At 36.5% G+C, this 14905-nt stretch overlaps 1 protein-coding gene across 2 annotated transcripts in view; it reads right to left on the bottom strand.

Annotated features, from left to right (window-relative positions):
• Positions 1 to 14905, bottom strand: part of LOC124167170 (RNA-binding protein 25-like) — a 46059-nt gene that overhangs the window by 26196 nt on the left and 4958 nt on the right. For both annotated transcript variants that reach the window (XM_046544986.1, XM_046544987.1), the window contains exons 3-7: positions 8948 to 8991; positions 7683 to 8001; positions 6088 to 6225; positions 5135 to 5359; positions 4867 to 4955 (exon numbers count right to left, since the gene is read on the bottom strand). In XM_046544986.1, coding sequence (XP_046400942.1) covers positions 4867 to 4955; positions 5135 to 5359; positions 6088 to 6225; positions 7683 to 8001; positions 8948 to 8991 — 815 coding nt within the window. The remainder of the gene's footprint in view (positions 1 to 4866; positions 4956 to 5134; positions 5360 to 6087; positions 6226 to 7682; positions 8002 to 8947; positions 8992 to 14905) is intronic.

Below are 14905 nucleotides of genomic sequence, written 5' to 3'. Positions count from 1 at the left end.
AAAGCAATCACTGTTTTTCAGATAATAAGCCGCCATAAAGGAGTCCACTTGAAGTCAACTGTCGTATTGTGCCTTCTAAAATCCCTCTTAAGTCAATTTGTCCTTTGAGGAACTACTACAAAGCTTGTTGATGATTTTGAATTTGATATCTTGCAATCAAGTCTCTACCGCTCCACTCTCTTAGCGAAGTGAATGGTGTACTGTGTGATGACGTCAGAAGGCGCTCCAGGTCACATGATTTCAAGCAATATTCGAGCACTTTTAATTAGCATTTTCTGACGTTTGTGGAGTACTAGGAGAGTTTTGGCTTATATATTTGGACTCGTGAGAAAATTGTTTATTCGATGAGACTTATTCGGATGATGAACAAATTTCATGCTTGTTCCCCCATTTTAGAATTTCTGGCCAATCAATGGATGTTTTGTAAAGTATCTTATGTCCCTGGTCCTCTTGTCTGAGTGTACTTATCATCTTCGGAATGTGTGGACTCTTTTAATGAATAACTCTTAGGTTTCCTACAGGTGTGGTTTTGGGTAATTGGTCCCAATGTTTGAAAGGCTGAGTCTGCTGTCATCTTCAGGGGTAGAATGTAGAGCCTAATTCTGGCAAGCATTTTATTTATTTATATCTTTGAGTGCCCTGATTGGTTCTTTCTTGATTGCTGTTTTTGTCTACAGTGATTAATTATTCCATGTTTACTTAGTTGGAAGCTTTTCTCTCCATTGATGTTCTTTTCTTCTATGTTAATTTCACTCGCTTCTTTTACAATGTGATCCTAATAATTATTCGCAGGGCATAGAACCTTCATGTTTTTTAAATCCACTGGATTTATCTGAATAGAGTCCTCACTTTTTTCCAAAAATAGGCAAGGTAAAAGTAAAGGGGGGTCTACCTTAAACGCATTATTTAATTTCTTTCCCGAAACTGAAGCTTCATAATTAGGGAGGGGATTTTATTCAGAGGGAGACAATATTTGGAGAAATTCGGTATTCAATGGCAGAGGTCCAAAGCAATGCTCTGCAAATGCTGACTGCACAGAGTAAAACAAGCAATTCAAGATAGCTCACAGAGAAAAAAACTGATGTTGTGAGTGCAGAGGAGTGGAACTTGAACAATTTGTACAGGTTACAGAAGAAATTTTCTGCTGATGACATTTTCAACGCCAATGAAATGGAACTGTATTGCCGAGCAACACCAAATAGCTCTCTTTGTTACAGTTATGTAGGACTGACGGGTTCCTAAAAAGTGATGGATTGCATCACTGTTTTCTACAATTCATATGTTTAAAAACTATTCTCATTATTGGGAAAAGTGCTAAGTGTTGATGCTTTAAAGGATTAAGAACACCAAAAGCAATGCATGGAAGGCTGTGAGCCTCTTTATGCAATGGTGGACCAGTTGAGATAAGGAAAAGCTAGGATAAGGGATAAAGATAAGCATGAAAATCAAGAAATGTTCTTCTTTAAATTATAATTGTTTGGCACATGCTAATTACCGAAGTGAGTAAAAAATAACCAGTTGGAATTTCTGCCACCAAACACAACTTCCTTGATGAAAGCGATGGATATAGGGACCCTAAAATTTTAAAGCACTTTACCGTGGGAATTCATTAGATAATATTCTAGAATCTACAGAGGATATTCTGACACTGTCATCCACCGCTAACGAAGTAAGCTCAAAGGTGAACATTCTGCATTTATGTTTCTGGTAGAAAGCTGACAAGATGTCACATGTCAAACAATTCAAAATGGTTTTTTTCACTGAGGTTTCAAACATTCTAATGCAGTTTTCAACATTACAGCAGAATCCGAAAGCAAAATTAACTCTAAACTGTACCAAATAACAAGCCATGAATAGTACGATAATATTGACTGCAATTTGGAACAATAAAGAGAGTGAAGTTGATATTGCTGAAAGAGTATCATACAGGCAACAAGATGAAGCTGAAGGTCAGGATAGTGACGGAGATGAAATTGCACCTGAGCGACTTCTCAGGATGCTAGGAGGAACATTGAGGGGTTACAACTCTTCTTCATGTAAAAGGCGATGAAGGTAGCCCAATGCCGTAATTGGATTTCTGTGCCGACTTAGTTCGTATGACGTGGATAACGAGAATGCAGTGGAGTACATAAAACAAATTCCTGGGACGAGGAGATACAATTTGAACAGCATGTACTTACATTTTTATAACTACAGTAGAACCTCGCTTTTACGCCCCCGCATTTTAGGTTTTCCCGCAATTTGCAACATTTTCGTCAAGTCCCGATGATTTAAGTACCTCTACAATGTTAAGTCTTCCCCGCATTTACGCTGACGAAATTTCAAATGACCCGCTATTTACGCCAGGCCGCCAAAGGGAACATGGCGGATAGCGCACCGTAAACAAGAAGAAAGAGTTTTAGAGATATAAGCCTGTGATAACCTTTTTGCAAAAAGGTTGTAAATATAGGCAAGGAAGTTGAATTTACAACCTTGCGTTTTTGGCATACCTGTCACCAGCGCCACTATCATTAATACGGCCTCTTTGAAATACTACAACAATTCCTTCATCATCTGTTTCTGACCACTATCGCGGGCATAGAGTTTACATGAGTATTTATGATCGCAGGATTTCCTGGAGATAGGTTGTTTGCGACGTTTAAATTTCATTCCATTTGTTGGTGGTAAATATTGCAGGTTTTCCCACTTCACTTGTAAGCATCGTAGTTACGAATATAGACGGTATGTTTATATTCCTAGTCGTTCTCGTGTTGATCCACGCAATGGGTGTTCCACTTCGCGTACATTATTACCAAGTTTTTCGATCAATTTTAAAGTCGTTTTAATCGTAATCTCTTTTTCCCTGCTCTTTTCGTGACAGCGTCAATAAACGCGAATCAAATATGGAATGGCCCAGAAACGAGAGAGGAAAACTTTTTTAATAGAAGATAAAATTAAAATTTTGGGAAGAGTTGACTCACATGTATGCTCACGCGTTTCCCTTGCCAAAGAGCTTGGGATTCCAGTGTCCACGTTAAACACTGTTGTTAAAACTCGCAAAAAAATAGAAACCGGTGCAGTGGAATGCGGACCCAGGGCAAAGAGGCGAAAATATGTTAAGTAGTCGAAATATGATAGACTAGAAGAAATTTTAAAAGAATGGTTTCAGTACACTAGGTCCTCGAACATACCCATCAGCAGAATTATTCTAAAGGAAAATGAGCAGCATATGGCAATGAGGCTGGGAATTGAAGACTTCAAGGCTTCAAATGGATGGTTAAGCGGGTTTAAGACTAGGCATAATGTAGTATACAAAACAATTTGTGATGAGTCCAATAGTATTGATCCCCTAACAGTGGCACAATGGAAGACACATTGATTAAGTGAGCATATAGAAGGGTATGCTCCAAAAGACATTTTCAATTTAGATGAGACGGGCCTTTTTTTCAATACATTTCCCTGTAACACTTTAGAGGTGAATCTTACCCTAGTGGAAAGCATAGCAAAGCTCATTTAACAGTATTTTTAGGTGCTAATGCTAATGGTAGTGAAAAGTTAAGGCCATTTGTTATTGGAAAATCCAAAATTCCAGATGTTTTAAAAATATCAAGACATATCCCACAACCTATGCCGCTAATACCAAAGCTTGGATGACGTTACATTTCTTTCAGGAACAAATGCAGGCTCTAGATGCCAATATGGGTGGACAAAACCGAAAAATTATAGTATTTTTTAGACCAATGCCCAACCCACCCAAAAAATATGAATTTGAGGAATATAAAACTGGTGTTCTTTCCACCAAATTGTACCAGCCAATTACAGCCATTAGATTTTGGGATAATCCATGTATTCAAATCCAACTACCGCAGGATTCTAGTGAGAAAAGCAATTAATCTTATAGACAGTGGGAGGGACCCTAACAGCTTCAAAGTATCAGTTTTAGATGCACCACACTATGTAGCACGATCATGGAAAGAAGTTGATAAGGGAGAAATCGCAAATTGTTTAAAAAAGCTGATGAAGAACATTTAAAAGACTGATCTATGAAATCAGAAAATCTGATCAGAAAATATAATCTACCTCACTGAGAGTTCAGTACTAATAAAGAATTTTTTGTTAACACAATTAAAGGTTTTATACTTACTATTCATTTCGAACATGATTCATATGAAAAATAGATCATTTAACTATATTTAAAGGGGTTGTTTTTCATTAAATTGTGCCTAACCTCGATTTTACACTTTCCCGCAATTTACACTTTTTTTTCTTGTCCCCGTCAAAAGTGTAAAAGAGGGGTTTTACTGTACATGAAATATTTAGGAATCAAATATTCTTAACTAATTAACCATGAATTTTTCTTTAATAGGACTTAATAAAAAGACATTCATCCAGCATTGCCTGAGGCTGTGAAAAATATTTTCAGCTAAGATTAATATAATCCTTAAAAAAATATTAATAAATTAACTAAACTTGCAAATTTATTAAACAAATTAATAGTTTCATACACTTTGTTTGCATTATAAACATTCTCCAGTCTTCTTTCTAACATTTCAACATTTTTTATGCCTATATATGGGAGAGTTCGCCTAGTTGAGGCAGCCCGATGTATGTCCCAATTAACAGGAATCAACTGTATTTGTCATGTTTAGGAGACAGAAGAGATCTTACACAGAGGGTTGAGCAGATCGTTCTTTCTTCTATCACTTCCCTATCTCAAATGAATTAAAATCATGACTATGAAACAGAAGAATACGACCAAATAGTATACCCTGTGGGGAATATGGGTGTTCACAGCACATTTGTAAAAATTTGAAAAAAAAAAAATTCTATTGATAGGGATTGATAGTAGCAGGCATAACTTCAGATCAGGACATAGAGACTACTTACGGGAGTAGAGTCACCAGACAGCATATCGGATCCCTGACTCAGTTTCATCAGCTTCTCTTGTGTTTTGGACATCTTCCTCTCATTTTTCTCTGAAGATGAAAGTTGAAAGCACAATTAATCAATTGAAAATGCAACATACCAATGATGGAAGAGAAGAAGGCACAAGAAAACATAACAGCAGGTCTGAGACTAGATATTCAGGTGAGAGCTTTATCGATTTAAATACATAGTTAAAGGGCGGAATAGCAACAGATGATAATGAACTAACCTGATTTGCTAGCGGGCGGTGTGTAGTTCTTCATGTCCATCTCATAGTCTGCAACCACCTGCTGAATACGCTCCAGAGCCAAATCATCACTATGCCGCATTCCATCATCCATATAGTCTGTATCTTCAACCCCTTCTTCATCTTTGCTTTTGCTATCATCTCGTGGAGGGTCCGAGTCAGGAAGTGGAGGAGTACCACCTTCCTGAAGTTTTTTCCTCTGCTCAACTGCAAAAGGATACAAATAGAAAAGCACTAAATAATAATCCTGACTGCTGCATTACATGTGAGGAAGCACTGCTTTCCTGATGAATTTGCCAACAGTGTTCTTCAGCTCAAATCGTGCTAGAGCATTGTTAGAAGTGTAGTTTGGAATGGTGACCTTTTTTGATTAATTGCTTTATATGAAACCTTTACACAAACTGGATTATTTCAGACACCAATATAAGTATCCTTACAATAAGTTAAAGTTTTTTGGAGCTTGGTCTATAGAACTTTTTCTTGGGAATTTTGCAATTCTGTCAAAAACTAAAATACTAAACCTCCACATATCACGCACATTGAATTTTCCAAACACTTTATGGATGTATAACATATAAAATCACACAAGTAACCCAACTTTGTAAGATATGCATCCATTATACAAGCATCAGAGTTAAGGAAAAAAATTTTGGCCTTTCCCCTTAACATATCACTAGATTAAGAGGACATTAGAATGTACTTGGGGAATAATCTAAGCCACTAACATATCATGATATATGCATCACTTTTCATTGGCAAAGACTATTCAATACAGCAAAACACAGAGGCTTCTGCCTTGACAATCACATAAAAGTATGGAAACCATAGTCGGTTTTAATAAACATTCCATGTGGAATGCTTTCAGTGAATTGTATTTCCCAACTGAAACTATAACCCAAATGATATTTTACAAGCATACAAAATGGAAAACTTACCTTTATAGTTGTCAAGAACAAGTTTGGTTTTGGCATCCACCTTGACAACTAACTTTTTTCCACCAATCTCCAAATCATGTAGTAGCCTCACAGCACGGAGTCCAGCATCAGGTCCACTGTACTCACAAAAACCAAATGCTGAAAGATGAAATGAAACAACAAATACTTAAAGCCAATTAACCCTTGGGCATTTTTTTTTAGATTTTTGACTAGAGTAAATGATACATTTCCTGGGTAATACGACAAGATTATTTGGGTTTGTATCATCAATGTAATGTTTTCAGTAGTGATGGGTCGATTCAATTCTTCCACTCCATGATTCTATGCCAAGAATTAGAATCGGAAATGAGTATTTACAAGCTGAAAAATCGATTCCAATTCCAGTAGCATTTCAAACCATAACTTTATATACAACCGTACTTCTAACAATCATTTGAAACTTTGTGCCACGCAATTGTAAAAACAAAATATTCAAATCATGGTAACAACCATTTCAGCCATGCCTTAATCCCATAGTGGCGTTCAAGATACATAAGTTTGGTTCTGACATCTAACAATTATATATTACAGTAGAAGCCCAGTTAAGCAAGTACAGCATTTAGCAAGAATTGCGTTTCAACAAGTGATAGTCTCTGTACCGCCAAACAGCTTATTTTTTTTACACATAAAATAAATCTGATTTAGGAAGGTCAAAAAATTCCTTCCACTGTGTACGCTCAGTAATTCTCAAGGATGATTATAAAACTTCAATTGAAACACCACCAAAACCTTAGATCTAACTTCAATTGTTGATATTTTTTGGCATGAAATTACAGCAGATAATTATCCTTTGATCAACGCCAATCTTAATATACATCCGCATGTTGTTTCCAGGGTGTCAAAATTACTAAGTCAAATGATGATGTTCCACGGAGAAAGTCTTGCTCAACGATCAAAGATGTGTCAAAGAAGGGGAAGTGCTTCCTCCATTCTTTCACGGTATTTACAACGAAACTGACATTGACATGGATTTAAGAGCTATTTAGGGCAGTAAAATCACTTGCTACATGGAACTCTCATCACCACCATAAGCAATCCAACTATCAAAGAATTTTTTTTTAGAATTTAAACCTAAAACCAACAGTGAAGTATCATAGCTCTCTAAGCATACCATTTGACACCTTGTGTACGTGGCAGAAGTGTCAGTAAACAGCTTTGAATTGAACTTGATAGCATTTGTTTCGATATTCTCAGATACAGCATATTCTTTGACAGCTGGTGTCCTAACACCCCCTACCACATGCTTTTTTACGTGGCTTGCTGGGTAACAATAATAATACGTCTTTATTGGGCAAGATTGGGACTAGAAAGTCCCATATGTAGATGAAGATACTTTAAGCACTAATACCAGACAATCCTCAATATCAGTTACTATCCGATCTAAAACAATAAGATTTCCCATATAGTTAATTTTTGAAACCTGCATATTTCTATACACTTTCCATATCTAATGGTAAAACCTGAGGTGTTGAAAAGGACAAACAGGGAGAATGACAATGCACAATAATGATCTACATGATTCTTTGCATTTAATGAGGCTGAACCATTTTACTAACCTGAGGCACCCTGCACCCTCTTCCATGAAACCACATGCCCACACGCTGATAATATGTGACGAATCATTGCATCTGGAGCACGCTCTGTGATGTTTCCTACAAATACAGTGACAGGAGGGCCTGCATTGTCACCTTGCTGCACTCGCTTGCTGAAGGAATTAGATCGCATGTTTGAAGTGGGTGGGATAAGAGGAGGGATACTAGTGGCTGGAGCCGGAGTAGGAGGCACCGGTGCACTGTGGTGGTTGTGGTGTGGTGCAGCACGATATGGTCTGATTGCAGGCGCTGGCATTGGAGGCAAAGGTGGAGGGGCAATCATCTGTAATTAAACAACAACTTTATCTAAAGGAATTCATTTAATTTTTATATCTTTAAAACATCTCTTCACTGTAAAGACACAAGATAGAAGCAAGAGATAAGCTTTTCATCAGACTAAACAAATGTAAGTTACAAAGACAATAAAGTTCCCAAGTCTAGCATACCGGTCAGTTTTGAACACAATTATAACATAATCAGGACTCTACTGCAAGCAATTTGGGAAGGCATTTGCATTTTGGAAAATTTGTGACAGACAGGAAGGAGGGATAAAATCACTTGAACTTGGGAGAACAGGCCTCCTTACAAGATAAATTAGCATATACGAGTAAAAGTGTGAATGAATGACATTAGTGAATTCAAAAGGAAAATGTTATAATTTGGTTCCTGTAGAACCACCTGTGTTGAGAGCAAAAGAAGATGCACATTCTATCTTTATAGTGCGTAATTCCTATGGTAATACATGCATTTTTACATTCCTTCACAAGTTCATGCACATGCACAATAAATGTGTTAATGCATTGTGTGACTAGGCCTTAAGTGAATTACCAAACCTATCTAACATAAACTTTATTTGAAATACTTTTAACATGAATCCAAATGAGGGTTCAATATTAGAGTTTGAGTATGCCAAAGCAAGCATTAAACTGCTAACAGGACTAAAAGAGAATCACATCTTGATTTCCATGATGATGGCTAGTCAGCAGTGTGGAAACGCCATCCTCAAGTTACCACAATCAAAGATGAATTACTTTTGAAAAAAAAAACTCCATTTTCAGTACCAAGAACCCTAGTTTCCAGCTCGTTGAGTTTGAAATCTAACAACCACACCAGCCTATGAGGTGCTCTAACTCTCATTCAAAAGAGCCCCAAATTTTTCAATGAAATATTACACAAATGAATACGCTTGTCCACAATTGCATTCATTTAAGAATAGAGTCTGTACTTACATGTGGCATAGGTATCCCAACAGTTGGTACTAAAGGAGGGGGGGCTGTAAATATAAAACAATGCATTAGGCTACATTCTTAAATTTATCCAAAACATAGACGTCTTTATAAAATATTACAAATGCATGACTATCAATAGCTAAAACAATTATTTCCACTTTATTTATTACACACAGAAGTGGAACATGCCATCTGGTAGCTTCCAAAGGGAGAAGAATCGAGAATATCCTCATACTCCCAACGGACAAAGGAAACTCAACTGTCATCATGAAGAAAGAGGATTATGACAGCAAGATTTCTTGCATGCTAGAAGACTCAACTTACAGAAAAATAAGATAAGATCCAAGAGCAAAAATGAAGAGAGACATCAGGGGATTGATAAAGAAGTCATTCATCACAGGATAAGTACAAATTTTCTCTTCCCATCGGCTGTCAAGCCACCAAGATTACATGGATTACCAGAAGTCCACAAAGAAGGAGTGCCCCTTCAGGCAGATACTCAGCCAAATAGATAGACCAATCTAACAATTGTCAAAATACATAGCAGTCTCTTCAGCATTATGTCGGAAAAATTTCTTTGCAAGTGAGAGACATCACCAATTTTGCCGAAAAGTAGAAGATTACCGTAAGCCCCAACAACATCAAGATTAGCTTCATCCTTATTCACAAATGCCCCAATTCAAGAATTGATGGATATCATAAAAGAACTTACAACATTCTAACTTCCAGTATCCCCAACAAATGTAGTACTACCAACAAATCTCCTACTTCCTTTGGGAAGGGAGCATCCAGCACATAGTTACAATGGAGACAGAAAAATACAAGGAAACCCCAGTTTTGGATGCGATGGTAAAGAAAATGATCAACATGAGTTTCAGCCATGCAGTATACAGGTAGGCCACCCATACTCACCACTACCTGAACACCTACTCACACCATCACCTATCTCAGAAGGTTCAACTGGTGGCAACACCCTTGCATCGTGCAAACTACCTATCCAATGCAGAATCATTGATCCAAGAAAAGGAACACATGATGAAAACCCTGAAGTTGAATGTATACAGGATAGAAATGGTCCTAAAAAGGACTTCCAAAGTAGAAATATGCCAACAGACACAACCTGGCAGTGGTCGCGTGGGGTGTATCAGCCACTCCAGCCTTATATTACTTAGCGCTATTTTTTCTTGCAGTTCTGACTGTGGGAATGTGTAACTTCCTATAGCTGAATTTGTAAGCTTTCTGAGGACATCTGTAAAATATGATTATAAAATCACAGCAAGTATTTAAACAAAATTACTTTCGTTTAAGCTCTACAGATTGGGGTGCGCTAGACACCCCACAGAATCTTTCTGGTTACGGTTTGCCGCCTGACACTTTTAGTCACCCTAAATGTTTTTCAGCCATTTTCATTTGACTTGATTGCTACTCTTTCTGAAACGTAGTATGGCAGTTGGGTCATTCCATGTCAGTTCATCCAGGCATGACACCCACCGACTCGGATTTTGATGAAACTTGCCAATTTTCATCCTTCCATGCTGGAATGAAACAGTGTAAAATATTTCTTGGCTATCTCTAATAGTTTTTTTTTCACGACCATTTGAAGTTTGGGTGAAACTGCAGTTTTTCAATGAATGCTGTCTCCAGAGGCACTTGCGCCTCCAGAGGGAAATAATTTGTCTCAGCCATAGTTTTCATCCGATTCTTATGAAAATTTGCAGGTTTACTATAGAAGTCATGAGGATTCCAAAATCTTATTGAAAAATATCCTAAGGAATATTGGAAATTCTCTAAACTCGTATGTTTCATAAGATTTTAGAATATTTTGCGTCAAAAACATGGTTCTATAAAACATCAAATTTTGACCTGAGGCAATATCTGAATCAAGCTAAATTATTTTTTCTAATATTCCTTAAGGTATGACCCACCACCTGTAAAAATAAAATTCATGGCTTTTTGCTTGCTTTGTTGTTAAAAAAAATTTTATGCAAAAAAAATCCCTTTTCACGACTCAGGTCGTCAGTGTTGGGTCCTCCTTCAAGTGTGATGAAATGCTTGTGTTAACTGTTTTCTATATCTAAGAAAATATTTACAACATATATCTAGTGCATAATACATCCAAAAATTAAAACATTTTTTTATGTGCAAGTTGTTTTTCCCCCGATAAGAAAAATATATTTTTGAAATAGAATATTTTAAGGAATTCATAGCTCTTACCCATCATTGCTGGGGATAACTTAATTGTTGCTATATAAAACACATCAAAATACAGGATGCATGTCAATACAAGTCAACTTTCTCCATTTTGTATTGACAAAAAACCTCACGAATGTGTTTTACTTCAATAATGTTGCACAACTTATGAATGAACAATCACAATATATAGTCACTTTTGTCTGTGCATCAGTTTGTAGTTAAATAGGATAGTATCCAAGGTCTTCACTGAGGCCTATCTCTGCGAAAGCTAATATTTCAGTTACACTAGAGTTACATTTTTTTCCCAGTAGTGGTAATTCCAAGTTTTCCTTTTAAATCCAAGAGCCGTCGGTTCACACGTTCAATGTCTTTCTCCGAGAAGTAATATATTTGTCCTGAGCCTCTTGTGGTAGAAGTTTCCACATAACAAATGACATTATTTACAGGAACATTGCAAATATCTTCTTTCTCTTTTGGCCACTAAAATGATAAAGAATTTCACTTTTATATCTAATGGATCAACATCCTTTGACATAAGTTGCCCAAAAAACCAGTGATTGTCATACAAGCAGGCCACAAAAGAATTAGTACAAGTTTTTGTCAAAATTTCTTCCCAACTTGGCTTTATCAAGAAATTGTGGACAGAACTGTATGTGGTATCAAAGCTAATTTTTTTTGTCGCAATAATGTATAGAAGAATGGTAGCTACGAGTACCTGGGATTGTTTTTACAAGGTACTAGTGAGTTTCTAATTGTTGCTGAATCATTGATAATTGTTCTTTTTTTAAAACGTAAAATGAAATTTTGTCCACTTTGTACTTGCAGAACTGAAACACCTTTTCAATGGAAGTCATTGTATTACCCAGATCCCGCTGAAGCCTTTATCTTGTAAGAATGCACTTAACTGTTCCACCTATCCCATCACACGGAGATTTCCCATGACTAGTTGAAAAAAAGACCAAGAAGCATGCAAGTCAAAGTCCTGGTGATGATGGCACAGGTTTATAAAGTTTTTACAGTTCTTATATTGGCCAGCACAACCATCACTGAAATATTGCACTTCCTTTACTTCAAGGAACTTTTCCTTTAAAAACTGAGTGACTATTTTTTACGTTTCAAATACGAAAGCTACATCATGTTCTAGATCGTCACAAAATACACACAAACTTGACACACATAGATCTTTCTTCAGCTGTCCACGAGTATAAATTACCGCTGGATGTAGGGAACAACCATCCTGATTCCAGTGATGACCCTGAACCTCATCTTGTATTACATAATGGTAGTTTTCACTGAAATCCAGCAAAACAATGGCTTCATCTGGCTGTAGGTTATTTTTTAGTTCTTTTAGGTACATATCTCGCCTGGGATTTGTTTATGAAGGAATGTGGGAGAAGTTTTTCCAGATTGTTCACCAGACTATTGATGTATTCATCCAGAGTCACTGTTAACCTAATTTATTGGGTCCGATCTCTTGTCACCCATTGTATGTCACTTCATCTTCAGGGTCCCATTCTTCAAATTTACTTTTCAGATGCTCCTTCAGTCGTTTTTCAGACATACATTCTGAACAGTGCCATAACATGCAATCCCTGTTATCTTTGGAACATACCAAGTAGTCAAATAGGTCGTTGTAGGTCTCCTTTATAGAGCATCCATGGAGAAGAAGTGATGCATTCTGATGGATAGCACAGACACACACAGAATGGGCTACAGAGGAGCCTGCCAACACGCACCATTTAAGTTGCAACATACAGAATTTTGAAAACCCTATTTTTACATGTGGGAATTCAAATTGAAAAGCTGCATACAGCTCATTTAGGTCACATAAAAGTAACCTCTTTTGCTTGTGGACATTTTTGGACACACTCACCTTATCATTCATTCCTGGCATAAGGCGTGAATACTCGTAATTTTGGTAGAATGACTGAACTAAGTCCACTGCAGTTTGTTCTATGTTTTTCCCCCTCCTTGGATCTGGTATGGCTATGATGCCTTTCATTCTTAGAATGCCCTAGCATGCTGAATTGTATATTCACTAACATTAGTTTCGGTGGCTACTTTTTTCCTACTCCACGAAGTCGGAGCTAGTGTTAGTAGCTGAATTATCTCTCGCTGACTGCCTGCTGTCACCAGTTTTTCTTTTAGTAACCCAACTAGCACATCCATATCACTCGCTTTATCAAGAACTTCTGAATCATGCTCTGGAAGGAAATCTTTATCCAGTACTTTGAAAACCTTTTTGTTCAAAGTAGAACAACATTAATGAGGTAAAAAACATTCGTGAAGTTTTTTGTCAATACAAAATGGAGAAAGGTGACTTGTATTGACATGCATCCTGTATTTTGATGTGTTTTATATAGCAACAATTAAGTTATCCCCAGCAATGATGGGTAAGAGCTATGAATTCCTTAAAATATTCTATTTCAAAAATATATTTTTCTTATCGGGGGAAAAACAACTTGCACATAAAAAAATGTTTTAATTTTTGGATGTATTATGCACTAGATATATGTTGTAAATATTTTCTTAGATATAGAAAACAGTTAACACAAGCATTTCATCACACTTGAAGGAGGACCCAACACTGACGACCTGAGTCGTGAAAAGGGATTTTTTTTGCATAAAATTTTTTTTAACAACAAAGCAAGCAAAAAGCCATGAATTTTATTTTTACAGGTGGTGGGTCATACCTTAAGGAATATTAGAAAAAATAATTTAGCTTGATTCAGATATTGCCTCAGGTCAAAATTTGATGTTTTATAGAACCATGTTTTTGACGCAAAATATTCTAAAATCTTATGAAACATACGAGTTTAGAGAATTTCCAATATTCCTTAGGATATTTTTCAATAAGATTTTGGAATCCTCATGACTTCTATAGTAAACCTGCAAATTTTCATAAGAATCGGATGAAAACTATGGCTGAGACAAATTATTTCCCTCTGGAGGCGCAAGTGCCTCTGGAGACAGCATTCATTGAAAAACTGCAGTTTCACCCAAACTTCAAATGGTCGTGAAAAAAAAACTATTAGAGATAGCCAAGAAATATTTTACACTGTTTCATTCCAGCATGGAAGGATGAAAATTGGCAAGTTTCATCAAAATCCGAGTCGGTGGGTGTCATGCCTGGATGAACTGACATGGAATGACCCAGTTGTCTTTTTATGTTTACATGCCTAAATATTTACACATGGGTACATTTTTTTGCCTAAATCAGTGTAAACAAATAGAAAGTTAGTAATTTCATATAATGTTACAGTAACATATCTCGAAGTTTAACAAGAAAGATAGACTATTTTAAGTGTATTCAGTACACTAGCAATTCTTGCAGTCTTTCTGAAAAAAGAAAAAGCTGAGATATTTCGACTTTGATTAAATATTTGGAGGAGGAATTATTTGTTTTTGACATAAACCTTCGTAGAACTTCTGAAGTTTTAAAAGTGATTTTTGAAGACTTGGCTTTATCACATGAGTACAGAATGTATTCACGAAAATCACCATTTACCTGTTTCCGTGAATTTACAATTGAAGATAGTCCTTAAAATACTTACATCAATTGTTTTCAACCTGTACTAAATGTCAGCTACCCCTCGTGTAAAAAAAAGAGCCGAGACACATTGTCTTTTGAATGAATCTTTGGGGAAGAAGATTGATTCTGACGAAAATTTTGATGAAAAAGATGGATGCAAGGCATCAGAGCATGACTCCTACACTGACAAACAGTGCAGTGATGATGAACTTTTGGAAAAGGGAAGGGACCTT

This window comes from Ischnura elegans, chromosome 10 (genome assembly GCF_921293095.1).
Source record: "Ischnura elegans chromosome 10, ioIscEleg1.1, whole genome shotgun sequence".
NCBI classification, from domain to species: Eukaryota; Metazoa; Arthropoda; class Insecta; order Odonata; family Coenagrionidae; genus Ischnura; species Ischnura elegans.
This window is presented reverse-complemented; position numbering and strand designations above follow the sequence as displayed.